At 52.6% G+C, this 16,543-nt stretch overlaps 1 protein-coding gene across 1 annotated transcript; it reads right to left on the bottom strand.

Annotated features, from left to right (window-relative positions):
- Positions 1-4,398: 4,398 nt before the first annotated feature.
- On the bottom strand, positions 4,399-15,643 carry LOC108035804 (tumor necrosis factor receptor superfamily member wengen). The gene is made up of 5 exons (XM_017111550.3): positions 15,224-15,643; positions 9,341-9,868; positions 9,043-9,274; positions 6,282-6,461; positions 4,399-5,313 (listed from the first exon to the last, which is right to left on the bottom strand). Exons 2-5 carry the CDS (start codon positions 9,866-9,868, stop codon positions 5,174-5,176), a joined length of 1,080 nt encoding a protein of 359 aa, XP_016967039.1. The 5' UTR covers positions 15,224-15,643; the 3' UTR covers positions 4,399-5,173.
- Positions 15,644-16,543: the final 900 nt, after the last annotated feature.

The raw sequence follows: 16,543 nt of genomic DNA, 5'->3' as shown, positions 1-16,543 counted from the left end.
AGTAATATAGTTAAGACTTCTTATTTTATGTATCGAAATATAAATATAATAATAATATATACTAATCCATATTTAAATAGCTTGACTTACAATTTTGGATTAAATTTTTACGATATTATCTCTAATTGCTTTTTTAAAACAGAAATATTTTGCATAGTCATGTCACATGATTTTGCATGGGAATTCGAGATGGTTTTAAATTATTTTAAAGATTTAAAGAATGTTTATCATTGACTTAGTAATCAGTTTAACAAATAATGATTTTAAAAAGAGTAATAACAATAATAATATTGTTTTTGCCTTACTCCAACAATACATACTGGCTAGCCCGAAATGGGCAGATCGGGATCCTCAACTTTGAGATTGTACACCCCCAATGCCTCCTCTGACTTGGCTAAAACAATAAGACCCTCTGCACGGACAGGAAAACAACAATGGGAGGCGGAAGACGAGGGCGACCAAGTTGGTAAATCACCGAAATCCGCATCTTTAGCATCTTAACGGCCAATTTAGCACCAGGGGCGGCGGTGGGGGTGGAGCGAGGCGACACCCAGGGGGTGGGTGGCCAGGAGGTGAGGAAGCCAGAAAAAGACAACGGCGAAATTAGACAAAAGCAGCTAAGGCAATAATAAAAGATAATAAAACAAACGTAAAGTCTGTGCAAATGGCAAGGACTCCTCGAGGGGGTTGTCTTCCTGGGTGGTGGCGCCGGGTGGGGCTCCAGGGGGCCTGGAAACTTCTCGGAGCTGCCGAGCTGGCCGAGCTAAATAAAAACACTTTTGGGAACAATAGACGTCGCCAGAGATATGACACTCCCCGCTGCCCCGACCCCCGAACTTGTGCTGTGAGCGCAAACTTTTGCTCCTTCTGGGCGTTTGTCATTCTTTCGCCATTTAGCCAGCCCCTCGAGCTGTGGGTCTCCGCCTCCGCGGTCCTCCAACCGCTTCATTATCTGCCCATTCCCATCCCCATGCCCATCCCAGGCCCACCTCCAGCCCCAACCCCAACCCCAACCCACTTGAGCTATCTTTCTGTTTAATTTCGCGTGCCGCAACGTGCAATTACACAAAGGATACAGAAGGATACAGCAGGCCGGGGCACGGGAGTGGGGGAGGGTATAGGATAAAGGAGGCTACAGGTAGGCCTTTCGGGGAGGAGGCTGGCTATGATTTACCTAACCACCTCCTTTTGGAAAGGTGGGCCTGGAAGTCGGTCTTTAAACGATGGAGCAACAGCATCCTCCTAAGAAAATAGTTCCTGTACAGGTCAGGAATGCCTATGTTTGACCCCTTCTTTGGTAAAAGTGTGGTTGTGGCGCCATCTATGGGCCACATTTTAGCCGGAAAAGTGTGGATTAGGTTAAGTCTATAATAGATGAAGCAGCCTCCTTTTAACAGTAGAATTCCAGAAAAGGTGGCATATCCTGCGGGTGAATTGTGGTCAAAAATGCCTTTTTAACCACCTTTTTTGGTGGCTAAAAAGCCTTTGCTTTAACAACACCCCCCCCCCCCCCACCCCCCCCCCCCCCCCCCCCCCCGGTTTTTATAAAAAAGTGGGTGAAGTATCGACCATAAACCACTACCAACTGGCGCCATCTATGGGTCACTTCTTGCCAGGAAATGTCAGGATGAAGTCAGGTCTATAAACAACAATTCCAATCTATAAACAACAAATTCCAGTACAGCAGGCGTAATGTATGATTAATTTCTTGCTTGTTAAAATGATATTTGGAGCTTAGTACTCAAACGATAGTCCAGCAGTAGCCCTTTATGAGAAGAATTCCTGTACGACTGGCGCCATCTGTGGGTCACATCTCGGCGGGATAAGTGTGGATTAAGTTAAGTCTAAAAACGATGAAGCTGCCGCCCTTAACAATAGAATTCGAGTACAGGTGCCTTTTTGTATCACCCTTTGGAAAAGTGTTGTTAGAGGTGAGTCTATAAAGAACAAGCAGCAGCCGTCTTCGAAAATCAAAGTTCCAACGAAGCTAGCGTCAACGGTGGGTCAATTATGGGCCAAAATGCCTTTTTTACTCCCTTCTATAAAAGATAAAGCAGCAGCCCCATTCTAAGAAAGAAATTCCACTACCAACTGGCGCCATCTGTGTGCCAGTTCTTGGCAGGAATACCTTTGTTTGAGCGCTCTCTTTGGTAAAATTGTAGTTGGAGGTTAATCTGCTAACGATAATTCCCTTTTACAGAAGAATTTCTTAAGAACTGGCATCATCTGTGGATTACGTCTTAACAGAAAAAGTCAGGATGAAATCAGACCTATAAAATAAACGAGCAGCCCTACCAACTGGCGTCACCTGTAGGCCAGTTCTTGGCAGGACTCACATAGTCGAGACACGAACCAGGAACTATGCAAAGCTGCGATGCTTTCAAGTGCCTTCGATGCCCAATTTCCAAATCCAATTCCAGCTCCCTCATCAGCTCATCAGCTTTTGCTGTACAGATCTCCTCTGGATTTCCCACTCACTTCCGGCCGCTTGCCAAGCAGCCAACGGGGGTGGGGAAACCCATTTCCTGTCGGCTTTCCGCTGAGGTTTTCCCGCATGTGAGCTGTTTGTTTTTCCCATAAAACCGCCCTGGCACGCTTTTCCCCGATCGTTTAGCAATTTTCGTTTCGCATTTCCGCCGCCGCTGGACTGCTCGTTTCTCGGCCAACGGAAGCGGGCCAAAAATCGCACAATCGCCGGCACCATGGCCAAATCCGAATCGAAATCGAAGTCCAAATGCGCGGGCAAAGCGTATCAAATGCCATGTTGACCGCATTTGGACAGGTTGCCATTGCCAGTGCCCGATGGCCAAGTGCCAAGTGCCAATAGCCAAGTTTCCAGTTCCAAGTGGCTACTGCCCAGTGCCCAGTGGTCAGTGCCAGAAAGCCAAAAGCGAGAGACGTGCGCATTCCTAAGCTCGCCCTGCGCCGTGCTCCGTGCTCCTACTCCCCAGTCACCCGATCACCCATCGCCGATCCGCGCCAGCGCTCCCCAATCGAGATTCTCCATTCAAGTGCCGCACTCGCGGCGCTATTTTTGATTCATTGAGCAATTGGCAATCACGTTCCCCAAAAAACAAATGCCAGAGGAGGCGGAGCAGCCGAGGGCTATTAATTTCCGCCACCGAATGGCTTTATGGGCCCAGTATCTGCATCTGCCCCCGCTCTCCATCCCGGCTAATGCCCACTTCTTTCCGCTTCTGCTTTTTACGACTCATCCGGATCTCAAGTGCATCTCAAGCAGCTGCGACACTGCACCCAGTTGCCTGCTAAAAATATCCCAAATGAGTTTGGCATGTGCCGCGGCAGCTGGGAAAATCGAAGATGGGAAACGGAGCAGCGGAGCAGGGAGGCTGGGGAGCTGAAATCGGAACTGGAGGCGCCAGGCGGAGTGGCGGGTGAAAGTGGACACCCGGATGGATCGCGCCGCGCGGAGATGATCCCTTGCGGGCTCCATTGGGCCGCCCGGCTGGCTTTTCCCAGTGGCAACTAGACTCTGAACTCTTGGGCCGCCAGTGCTAATTTATGCCACGTCGCGGCTAATTAATTTCTGCTGGCCAGGCCATCGGGCCCATGGCTGGGCAATCTCCCATCAGAAACTCTCGCGCTCCGTGCGCGGAATGGCCAATACTGGGCGGCGGGGATCGGCCCGGGAGCGGGCATGGAAATGTGGCTGTGGAGAGGCCCACTGGCTTTTCATTGGAAATTTTTTGCGCGTTCCGCAGTCGGCCCGTCGCCAGCTACACGAATTTCATTTGCAAATGTTATGGGCAGTAATGTGTGTAGCCATCGTTTAAGATTGTGTAACTGCACAGCGAGCACGTTAATAAATGCAAAGGCCCTCGCAGCTGTGGCTGTCGCTGACCATTTTCAATGTTAACTCGGAGACAATTCTGTAAATGCAAATGCCAAATGCGAAGTGCCCCCAACGCCGGGGGCGATCGAGGCGGAGGCAGCCGCCCATTTTCATTTTCATTTCCACTGAAAGACGTTTCCTGGCCCGCGTTCGCCGAGGCACTCCCCCTCCTCGAGGAGATCTCCGGCATCCACGGCGGCACCATGCGTGCATCTACATGTGTTCCGAGGCACATTGCGCACGGAGACGGCTCCAAGGCGACAGTTCCATTATGCCGGTGCCGAGATCGCAGACACTCTGGGGCCACGAAAGCTCTGGGCGTCTCCCAAGAGTCCCGTCACAGACCTAGTTCGGAATACGAGGTATTCCTTTCCATGGGAGTACCATGGGCTATACAGTCTTGGTCTTCTTCGGATTTCACCCAAAATCTTATAGCAGATTTGGTCTAGATGCTGTATCTAACAACATTTACTAAGTACCCTTAGTAGCTTATAAGTTAGATACGCCCTCTATGGGCTCTGCCCCCCAGGAAGAACAAGCAGATGTCGCATATTCATAGAACTTTTATTGCCGTCGCACACTGATAGCACTTAGGACATAGACATTCTCCCTACCGCTAAGTTATCCGTTAATTATCATTACTATAAGTAGTTGCATCTGTATCTCTACCATTACTGTTACAGTTAACTCGATTAAGCCGGAAGTGCTCTCGCTTGATATTTAGCTGGTTACGCGACGAGTATAGGTGTGGTGGAGGGGATCTGGGATCTGGGATCTGGGATGTGGGATGGGTGAGGTGGACCATACGCGCGTCTATATGCGGTCTATATAGGAGCTGATATGTGCCGATATTGCTTGGTCTCGTTCCGTCCCAGTCCGCTCGTCTCGTTGCGTGGGTTCGCGTGTTCGATCGCCTTAGTATTTACATTAAGTAGAAATTGTTAATCATAGTCGCTTTAATCATATCCGTGGGTGGGTGCCACATGCCTCATCTCTATGTACAACACACTCTGCCGCATCGCTCGGGGTCCCCCACAAGGGGAAGCCCGCGTCCTCATCTGTCCGCGCATTACAAACAAGTCAACATAACGATTTAATTAAATATTAGGACAAAAAAAATCGTAATATTAGAATAAGATTAATAATGTAAAAATAATAATAGTTTCGGTTCCCTTCCGTCCCTCCTTAAGCGGCTGTTTGTACAAAGTTCTCCTCCGTGCGGTTGCGGTTGCGGTGGCGGATTCGGTTTCGCGTCCGCTCCTGTTCCGCTCGAGCTTCGTCCTTGCTCCTGCGTCGCCACTCCTTAAGTATGCCCCTGGCTCAGCCCTTGGGGCCGGCGCACCCCCGCACGCCCAGGCCCACGCCCAGGCCGCCCAGTCCGGCGTTGCTCTCCTCGATGTACACGTTGCCGGGCTGGAGGGTCTTCAGGACCCGTCGCTCCTGGTGCTTGCCGCGTTTCTCTGCAAGAAGACGAGAACACGAGGTGCGATGAGTTGGGTGGGCCACAGGCGTGGCTGTCAGAGCCCTCATTTAAATTCCGCCCGCGTCCCTGATGTCGATTCCATTTGCATTTCGAATTTTCGGCTTCTCGGAACCCCAGCTTTCCGCAAAGCTGATATAAGTGGTGTAGGGTCACCCAGCACGGGCACGAGGAGTACTTATAGAACTACCTGAGATCAGCTTGTTGAACATAATCATGCCATCTAATTACTTATGCAAGAGATAGTTTTTTGAAGGCTCTGTTAACTGTTTAAATTATTATAATATATTATTATAGGACGGTTTTGCAGTAAGTTCGCTCTGACTATGGGGGATCTTAGACCATTTTTTCAAGGTATTGCCCACATTAATTGGAGGAGGTTCCTGAAACATTTCTATGTTTATATGGGTAAAACCTCACCCCGAGGAATCCGCTGTATCGACATTATATGGGGTAATGAAGACATCTTAGACTATTTTGGTGTAAGTTCTCTGAGACTGTGGCTGACTTTAAATCATTTCTCTTAGGGGAATATGGTTTTTAAGAAAACATTTCAATAAAATGTCTACAATATAAATGGGTAAAAGTACTGGAAATACTCCTAAGAGAACCTCTCCGCGAGGAGTCCGCTATATAATCATAATTTGGGGCAATAGAGAAATCCTAAACTGTTTTGGTTAAGTTCTCTGTGATTTTAAATCATTTTTCTAAGGGGAATGGGGTTTTTAGGAAGCCCACATTAATTGGAAATTGGTATAAATGGAAACCCTCCTAAGAGAGCTATGCAAATGGAAACGAGAACGCTTCCCCCGAGGAACCCCTCCCCGAGGAGTCCCGCTGAGAGCTGCTGGCCCAACCCGCCCCCCGCGAGGCCCTTCAAGTGGCTGACCTCGTCAGGGACTCGGACCCCGGGACCTGGTGCCCAGGGTCTTCGATCGGGACACTTACCAGGCAGCAGCACGTGTTGCGGCTGGAAGATTCCCGACTGTGCCGCTGCTGCATGCGTCGCCGCTGCGGAGGCGGGCAGTCCTCGCAAGGCGTCCGCGTTGCCGATGAAGAAGGTGCCTCCGTCCAGGCTCTGCACCTCCGCCAGCTTGGCCATCAGCTTGGTCGACAGCTCCTCCACATCTGCAAAGACAAGGGAGGTGGTTAGCCCGTGTGTGATAAACGGTGGGTGGAGAGCCCCTCCTTTGTGCCCGGGCAAAGGGCCCTCGATCGACGCTCAATGCTCAATGTTCATTGGGTGGCACACAGGAAATCCCAATTCCAATTGCCAATACCCGATGCCCGGTGCCCAGTGCCCGGAGCCCAGTGCCCAGTTGCGAATTGTAAACAAGAGGCGCCCCTCCGTCCAGTGGCCAGTGGGCGGCGATCGAGGCCAGCGGCAGATAATTTATCATGTATTTATAAACTGCCGGCGCGGGAGGCACAGGGGGGGCCGGCGAGAAAATGTAGTTCCATTGTCCGAGATCCAAGAACCGCCGCCCGTGGATGATGTGCGTCTTCTTGCCTTTGGTCCATCGTTCAACGCCTTTTATTATAAACAATCGGCCAGCGGCAGCGCGAACAATAAAATCTCTTGGAAATAGAAAAGAAAACATCGCCGGGAAAAGCGAAGCGAGGCCAAAACAATTTTCAAATTTGCGCAGTTCAATTGGAATCGAATTTTCCCCCACCCTCCACCATCCCATTTTCATTTTCCATTTCCCATTTTTTCCGTTTTTTTTTCGTTTTTTCCCTCTGCGGCGGCCACACATGTGAGGCTCCCGAATGAGGTGTGTGCGTTGCCTTTTCTGGGCTGCGGATTGTTTGGAGCACCGCGGCTGCTGGCCTTTTCCACGGAAAAGATTAGTGAACACAAACGGGCAGCTGGGAAAATCAAAGTCCAGGAAGCAAATTGGAGAACTCGACCGGAGAGCCATAATAAACAGGGCGAGCGCTTTTATGAATCGCCGGACTCGCAAAGTGGGACAAAATCGATGAATGGCGGCGGAGTCCCTTTCTGGAGCCGCAGCAGTCCTGGGTCTATTTGTGGAAATGGGCTGCGTAGCGCGAAAAACACGGAGAAGGAAGTGGTGCCCCAGGCACCAGGCACTGGGCACCATTCACCATCCGCCAGAAGCAGCACATTTTTCCGCATCTCGGTGGCAGTTGCCTCGCGCGAAAATTTATCGCCTTGGCTGTGCGCCGCGGATGCCTCAGCTCCTCCTCGGTTGCAGTTGAAGTTGCGGCCGGGGAGGCGGGTGAGGATGCGGATGAGGATGCCCAATTGTCGATGATGCGCTTGAACGGAGAGTGCTGCAGTTGCAGTGGCAGTCGCACCTCTGGCACCAGCAGCTGGTCGCCGTTCAATCACCGGGCCCTGCAGCGGGAGCGGGGCGCTGCCGGGTATTTATAGATGCCTCCGCGAGGCGGAAGCGACTGGGGCGGGGGCGGCGGCTCCATTAGCGGGGAAACTCCGCTTCAAGTGCACCCCATCCCGGCAGCCGCCCCGCCCCGCCCTGCCCTGCCCCTTTACCTCCGCCTGTCACACTATTTTAAATCTGTCGATGATCGCCGAATTCCGTTCCACAGGCAACTCGCAGCCATGTGTATGCGTTTTCCCTCTCTCCCCTGCCTCGCTTCGCTTCCTGCCTGCTGTGGAAAACATGTTTTCCCGGCTCGTCTCTGGTGTGACATGATTTCGGAATTTCTCCACATGCCCGCGGAAATGTTTCGACAAACATCCGCTTGTCCTTGAGCGGAGGGGGACCTGGGACTCTTACCTGCCCAGCCCCGAGGTTCGTTTCCGGCTGCAAGTGCCTCGGCCGAGTCGAGTTGATCCGAGTCGAGCTGAGGCGCAACTCAGCGCCCATTTCCCCGCCCCCCCTGGACACGCAGCGTGGGACGTGGCGTGTCGACACGCCCTGAATTATGATTACACGGGGAACAACATCATCTCGGGCGAGATCAACAAGCAGCGCTATCCAAACACGGCATAAATCTCCGGCGCAGTGGAGGCCTTCTGGAGGATGGGCCGTCGGCTGATGGCTGCCCCGCAACATGTGGCCCACGTCTGTGCCGCGGACAGTGCTCCACTCCCGAGTGCTCCATTTGGGCGCAGTGCTCCTGCGCCAAGGGCAACTGTACCACTTGGCCGCGCTCTACATGGCCCCGGTGCCTGCCATTGGTGCCCGCCATTGGCATGCAAATCGCGACTCGCATGCGCCGAAAATATTTGGACATATCGTTCCAATTTGGCGCAGGCGAAGTCCACGACCACGACCACGTCCACGTCCGACTCCTGGGCTCCTGGGCTCGTTAATATGCCCCGGGCCGGCCGATCGTGCAGCTATTCGCTGGAAATCTCTGCAGCGGCGATGCCGCCGGGAGATTCGACTGGCCGTCGGATTGGCGGGCCTCCATACATCAAAGTGTCGTGTTCTGGGCCCGTCGTCTTATAAATATGTATGCCCCCGCCCCCACGGGCCATCAAAGCGCTGGTGCGGGCCATTGGGCATGCCAAGCAGGCAGGGATTTCTGGCTGGGATTCGGGCCCTTGGTCAGGCGACGCGCTCTGAATGCACAATCAGCAGTGCTGGTTCGGAGGCAGGTGAAATGTGAAATGTGAAAAGCGACCGGGAGCGTGAGAAACTCAGAGAGGCACTTGGAAAACTGGGCAACTGGGGCTCTGGACTTGGGCTGGGGAAGATCTGTTGGCAGTACTCACCCTGATCCAGGCGACGCTCCATGCGTCGCCACTGGCGCATGTGGTGGATGAGGATGCAGGCGGCCACCGAGAAGAAGACCAGGCAGGTGAGCACGGCCATGTAGAGGACGCCGTTCTGCCAGTCGAGGGCCCAGGCGGCCGCCTCCTCCTGCAGCTGCTGCAGTTGCTCGTGGGTCAGGTGCTGCAGTGGGGCATTGTGCTCGAAGTGCTCGTACTCGGGCGACTTTCGGCGCTGGCAGGGGCGGGGTGGAATCAGGTGAATCACTGGTCATCTGGGAGCAGAAGGCGGCACACTTACCTCCTTCCAGTTGGGCTCGGTCTTGGCCAGGACCACCCAGTCGATCTTAAGGTCGTATATGGAGCCGCAGATGGTGTCCGTGTGCAGCTGGCAGGGCCGCAGCGGTATCATCTCGCCCTGGCAGCGGGTGCACGGGGTGCAGCGGTCCCGCTGCGAGTCCCACCAGTGCTGCGGGGCGCAGGGCGAGCTGGGGGAGATGGCCACCTGGCTGGCCGGAGGAGGGTCCGGGGGCGCGAGGCCTGTGTCTGCGGCGGAGGCGGAGGAGAAGCCGAAGGAGCTGAAGGCCACCAGGGTGCAGGTGATGGAGAGCAAGAGCATGCCCAGGCAGCTGCCGGGAACGAGGCCCGTGTGGCTGCCACCGATGTGGTGCTGCTCCCGCCTCCGCCGGCACTCGTAAAGCGTTGTGCCCGCCGCCGTGTGCGTTAAGTGCTGGCCACTGCTGCTCCTGCTGCTGCTGCTGCTGCCGCTGCTGCTGCTGCTCCTGGTCAAGGCTGCTCCCTGGCTGCCTGGCAGTCCTGGCGGCATCATCTGCAAGGGAGGAGGAGAAGGAGGAGCGTTACTTTCATGGGCGAATTGACGACCAGCTGCACAGCTTTCCCATGGGAAAACTCCGCTGGGAACCGAGTGCAGGCTCATTGATATGGAAGGCACTTAGGAGCCAGCTGGAGACCAAGCCATCAGCCATCTTCTATGAAAATAATTCGCGCAACGGCAAACTAATAAACGTCCAACGGCCAACGGCCAGAGGCATGCTAATGCCGTCCCTGATAATGCGACGCCATCTCCCTCATCAGCGCGTCATCATCGTCATCGCGATCATCGGGTTGATGTTGATTTTGATGTTGATGTTGATGCGAGGCGATGTGGTGTGCTGGTGATCATAAATGCGTACAGTTTGCAATCAACTTTAATGATGGCGGGTGCTGGGCGCTCCTACTGCCGACTAGGGACCACCGACTCCCAATTCCCGACTCCCGACTCCCGACTTGCAACTATCAACGGCCGCGGCTTGGGTTCAATGCTCATCCCCATCCCCAGCCCCATCCTCATCCTCCCTCCCCGCCGTTTGTTTATGTTGTCGCTGAGCTCCTCCCCGGATTCGATTCGATTCCTTTGGCGCATTAACGACAAACTATTATAGACAGCGATTATTATTTATGCGGCGAACGCGACGGCCAAGCCAAGTGGAAAACAAGAAGGCCAGGGAGCAAGGCGAAAGGAACGGGCATGGGAAGGGAGAGGCCCACTGGCCACTTCCGTTGCGAAGGGAAAGAGCCCCTTTCCCCAACCCCGCTCCGAAGAAGTAGTGTCCCTAACCGATCCCGAAAAACCAGAAGCCGCTTCGGGGTTTTTCCCTGGAAAATCTGCCGCCGCCACTCTGCCACAATCACAACCCATTCACCAACTCTGGATTGGATGGCATGGGATGGTTTAGGATGGGGTGGGGTCGTGCACTTGCCGTGCCCTGGGAAGCGGGAAGCGGATGGTGGGGCACTGGATAGGGGCAGGGACAGGGACAGGGGCCTCCGCCAGGGCCACGCCGTAGAGCGACCCAAGCGCGAACGAGGGAAACAACAACAGGAAGAAGAAATATTTAATTAAAATCAACCATTATGGCCACCGTCACCATAACCGCGGGTGGGGTTAGGCCGTGGACCGTGGGGGAGGAGGCTCTGCTGGGTGCGGGTGCGGGTGCGGGTACGGGTTCGAGTTCAGACTCGGTTTCGGGCTCGGGCTCGGGTTGGACTGGGTTGGCCGCCAGAAGGCGAATCGATCGGGTGAAATTGGAATTGGCGATCAATTGACAACTGCATGGGGGCGGGGCGAGCTCATTAGCATGAGCGACAAGTGATGCCAGCGATTTCTGTGTTTACTCCAGCTGAATTTCGTATCGGAAACTCCCTAGAAGGCACTGGCACTTCCTCTCGCGTCGCCTCGCCCGCCCCTGCTCATTAAAAGCTCGTTTGTTTATGCTGATTAGATTTTATTTGCCTGCGATTTCATCGACATGGAACCCGCCCAAACACATAATGGTTCCGGTTGCGCGTCCCCGGTGATATGCTTTCTCCACGACCCACAGCCCACCGATCGTGATCGTGATTCTAAGAGCCACCCCTCCCCCGAAGCTACTCCAAGCCCTCCCAGCCACCCATAAACAGTGGCCAGATCGTGCTCTGAATGGCCAAGCGCATGGAATAGTGGGACAGTGGATTGTTCTCTCTGTGCGAATTCCCAAGGAGCGCATATACAGCGTGTTGCTCAACCGAATGTGGATCATGGCTGCGGCACCCAAAGCGATCACTGATCTCCGCGAGCCAAAGACGGGCAGCCCGTCCTCGGACAGCTTGAGTGACAGCGGAATGGCGGATGGCGGAGGGCGGATGGCGGAGCCCAGAGCAGCCCATTTTTAGCCCATGTGGCTGACTTCTGGCCAGAACTGGAGGCGGCAAGGGGTAGCCACATGGACTGCGCGAGGAGATTGTTATGTCAGCGGCCGTGTATCTATAAGATACATTTTGCGATCGCTTCTGCCCGCCGACCGCCGGCTGCCGTTCGCTGTCTGTTGTTTTTGTAGCTCGTGCTGCTGTTGTCGCCGTTGTCAGACAACTGACAGTGACAGCAATTTAAATCATGTTGCGTTTGCTGCCTCTCAGGCTGCACTAATTGAGGCTGAGGCGACTGCCCAGGAGGCGGAGGCGGCGGAGCAGGAGGTGCAGGAGGACCCATCTAAATGGGTCAGCCGACCGTTGCTGGTCTCCAAAGACCAGGGAAGGTGGAGCAAGATGTGGGGCATTTCCAATGCAATTACCGGCCGAAATGGGCTGCCCGAAAGGGCGCAATCCGCATCCCTTCCTCCTCTCCGCCACAGGCAGCTGGCGGCTGTCGCTGCCAAAGAAAATAAAGCACCAGCAGAGAGATTGGCGTATTTTTAACTCGCGACCTAAAATAAAATGCACATCAAACGGAATCCACTGCAGAATGCAAAGACGTGGCAGCAGTAAGTGAAGTCATGATCTTGGCGCTGCCACAGGGACACATGCCGAGGAGGAGAGGGCAGTGGCTTTGGGTCCCCCTTTCAGATACAGGAAAGGGCTTCCCTTAGGGGGAGAAGAGATATTTTTCGGCAAGGTCTCTCGCGAAAACCACTTTCAAACAGCAGCGATGTCAGTTGGAAAGGTATTTACCTTATGAGAGGAGGAAAACTATGGTTCCGCAGAAGTGCAACCCATGGTGTGTTCTTAGGAGTATCTGTTAAATATATTATTTACTTTTAGCTATGATATACAAATATCCAATTTGGGATCTCTATAAGACAGGCAATGTGGTTTTGAAAAAGGGGAGTGCAATGTACCCAGTTTGTTAGAATCTGCATAAACGATCTCTATTGGATGAGAAAAGAGTGTTTAAAAGGGGGATGCATTTTACCCAGTTTATTAAAATCTCCAAGACGGACACCTTTAGGATCTCTGTTAAAACAGGAAAATAACTTTTAAAAGGAGGAACTACAATACATTAATATCTCAAAAACTGAAAATCTTTAGGATCTCTGTCAAAACAGAAAATAATGTATAGAAAGGCGGAACGCAATCGACCACTTTAGAATCTCTGTTAAAACAGAAAATATTGCTTAGAACGCGACGAGCGTAATGTACCCAGTTTATTAGAATCTCAAAAAATGAACATGTTTAGGATCTCTGTTAGAACAGAAACCGTGGATTAAAAGGGGGAATTTCAATACAAATGGTTTATAAGAACCTCAAAAACGGACAGCCTAAAGATGATCTTTGGAAAGGGGAAATGCAATACGCCTAGTTTATTAGAATCTCTCTGTTAAAAAAGAAAATGACGTTTAGAAAGGGAAAATTCCTCATTATTAGAGTACCAAAAAATGCACAACTTTGGGATCTCAGCTAGAACAGAAAATGTGGATTAAAAGGGGGACTTTCAGTACAAATAGCTTATCAGAACCTCGAAGAATGGACACCTTTAAAACAGAAGATGATGTTTAGAAGGGGAGAATGCCTATACCCAGCTTATTGGAGCTTCCAAACATAAGAGTCTCTGTTGAACCAGAAGGTGTTGCTTAGCACGGGCGAGTGCATACCCAGCCCATTAGAATCTCCGAAGAGACGCGGAACGCCGGCTAAGCGACTGCCAAGCGAGGGACTCTCGCGTTCTGCGAAGAATTCCAGCGGCGGATTCTTCTCGTTCGGGTCTTGGCAAGGGGGGCCGCGCCCGCCCACTGGCGGCCCCCACAATCCCAGCAATGGAGGCTGATGAATGCGCCAGAGCGAGAGGCAGCGGCATTTATTAAACTGTCAGCTGAACGCTCACGAATTTTATGATTCTGAATCTGCGGCTGAACTTTTCAGTTTTTTCAGCTTTTCAGCTTTTCTCTTTTTGTTTTCTCTCGTTCGCTGTGTTTGCTGTGTTTGCTGTGCTGTGTAAATTCCAAAACGCGACAAAACCATTAAGCACTTTCCATGGGGCAGCGAGCAGGGGATTTAATGAACCCACTACGCTGGCGGGGAGGGACCACAGCGGCGGGCTGGGTCCCAACCCGATCGAGCGGCGTTTGGAGGGACTCGGAATCGGAGCTGGAGCTGGGGCTGCCGCCGCCAGGTGCTGGCGGAGATCTGCCGAAGTGGCCAGTGAGTCACAGTGCCGCCTGGCCGGAGCAACAGCAACTGGAACACCGAGCACACGACATCTGGCGCGAGGCGAACACCAAGCCCAAGATTGTGGAGTCGGATTCCAGAGGGAGATACTGCCTCTCCAGGGCGCAAGTACAGTGCGTCTGCATCTGCATCGGCACAGGGCACAGATTATTTTTACACAGACCTTCCGGAATTTGACATTCCGCGGCAGCAGCCCTCCGCCCCTGGCGTTATGCAAGCAGCACTAGCCGGTGAGCCCAATGTATCTGCTATTTGTTATTATTTCTACGCAGGGCCGGGCTGGCCCGAGCCCGAGGAGCGGCCAGCAAGTGCGGATGCCGTCTCCGGCCCACCCTTTGCATCTCCATCTGCACCGCCGCCTTCCTGCCTCTGTGCTTCTATCTGTTTCTGCTTCTGCTTCGGTTTCGGTTTCGGTTTCTGTCTCTGCATCTGTATCTCTCGCCGCCGCTGTATCTGTATCTGTATCTGTATCTGTATCTGTATCTGCAAGCGAACAACCGCAAACATGGCGGAGTAGTAGCCCCCAATGGCACAGCCAATCTGTCCATCCATCTCGTCAGTGGTCCGCCCCGTGTGGGGGTCTCTGATTATGATTGTGCCCCGGCATCAGCACCAGATTCGCTTTCGTATTCGGGTTCGGATTCGGATTGGGATTATGTTTTGCCGCTTCTGCTCCTGCCCCTGCGCCCGCCTCTGCTCCTGCTCTGCCCAGCCTCCTTCGCGCGGATCCGATTCCGATTTTCGCTTCTTCCCCGAGTCTTTTTGTTTCTGCCTCCGCACAGAGGGCTGCCTCTGTTTCTACACACGATTTATATTTTTTATCATTTGATTTAATTCAATTCCATTCCATTTCGGTGTGTCTGCGTCCGCGTCCGCGTCCGCATGTCCGCCCCGGCCCCGGCCCCCAGCCCGGCCCCACGGATCCGGAGATCACCGCCGCCGCTTCCGAAACAGAATCGACCTCAGAAGCAGAAACCGAAGCAGAACAGGCCATAAACCATAACACAGCATACAGCACACAGCATAAAGCACACAGCACATAGCACACAGCATCCCCAGCATAACCAGCCGTGGTGAGTGGAGATCGGAGGTGGAGATGCGAGATGCAAGTGGCCCAGCTCCACTCCAACCTGAGCCCCCGCCTCGGTTTGTGGTTCTGTTCCTCTGACTGCGACTGCGACTGTGCAGTAAATAAATCACTCACTTTTTCGCTTCTTCACTCGTCTGTTGTTTGCGATCTGCGATCTGCGATCTGCGCACTGCGTCTGCTCTGCCTTTCGCTGCCCCTGTGAATGCCCTTCAGTTCGCGACGGCGGGCTTCATGTTTCCACGGCAGAACGCGGGCACTCCAGTGACCTGTGGATGCGGTCCTCGCGCTGCCGCCGTTAGAGCGGATCGATGGTGTCAATCAATTGCACAACTAGCACTTTTCGCCTCGCACTGGCGCACCGTGCAACAGAAAAAAAAATGGGACTCGGTAACTCGGACTCGGGGGATTCACTGATTCACTGCACTTTTCGTCGGCCGTCGCGGTGCGAGCAGCGCAGGAAATATGGTCGGCAAGTGGAAATACGCTTTCTCGGCTCAGGGTCCAGCGTTCGATCGCACCGATGCGCAGCTGCTCGCTGGCTGTGAGAGACTGAGGTCGGCCCGCGACGGCGGCGCCTCTATAGGCCGCCGGCTCGGAGCGCTCTCTCGGGCACCCGCCTCGGATCCGAGTCCCGGTGCTCCGGCGGCGTGCCCACGATCGCTCTTTCCGGAGCCCAAAAGTATGCTTCGCCCGGGTGTGTCTTTAAATTGTCAGTGTACCATTACCTTTCAGTTTTTTATTATTGCTTTTTAGAGATAATATTATAATACTTGTAACAAAAAACAGATTTTCAAAAAGAAAGTAAAGTGCCTACTATTTTGAAAATGTCAAAGAAAAAGAAAAAGTAAAAAGAACTTTTTCTTATCCAAAAATTGAGTAATCCCATTTAACTCGCATATTTTCTAAACACTTCATCGGATAGGACAGAGTGCTGCGGCGAAAGTTGAAAGGCACTGACTTAACTTGTTTCCCTCTCGTAGATGGCGCTGATGACGGAAGGCAAGTTGTGATCAGTCATAGATGGCGCTTCGATACCTATAATGTTGTAGTTGCCTCAGGTAAAAAGCAGGGAACGTACATATGGGTCATTCTCTTCTAAAAATGTTTAAATAAATTCAGAATTCACAATTTAAAGAAATTTACTTGCATTTGCCCAACAACACATAAATAAACACAACACAAGAGAACGCTATTGTAAAGTACATGAACTATCATATACCTGTTACTTAGCTAAATAATCTATCTTATCCCGATCAGATACCCGTTACCCAGCTAAAGGGAGCAAAAGAATAATGAAGATATATAAGCAGAAAAGCTATATTTCAGGTGCCACATACCGGCTATTTCAGTAGATGTTACGTGGGCGGCAGATAGATTTAAGCGTTTAAACCGTTTGTGGGCGTTAGATTGGGCGTGGAACCTTTTTTTGGTGAG

The sequence above is a fragment of the Drosophila biarmipes genome, chromosome X, assembly GCF_025231255.1.
Source record: "Drosophila biarmipes strain raj3 chromosome X, RU_DBia_V1.1, whole genome shotgun sequence".
In the NCBI taxonomy this organism is placed as follows: domain Eukaryota; kingdom Metazoa; phylum Arthropoda; class Insecta; order Diptera; family Drosophilidae; genus Drosophila; species Drosophila biarmipes.
Note: the sequence above shows the minus strand (reverse complement) of the source record. Positions and strands in the feature narration are given on the sequence as shown.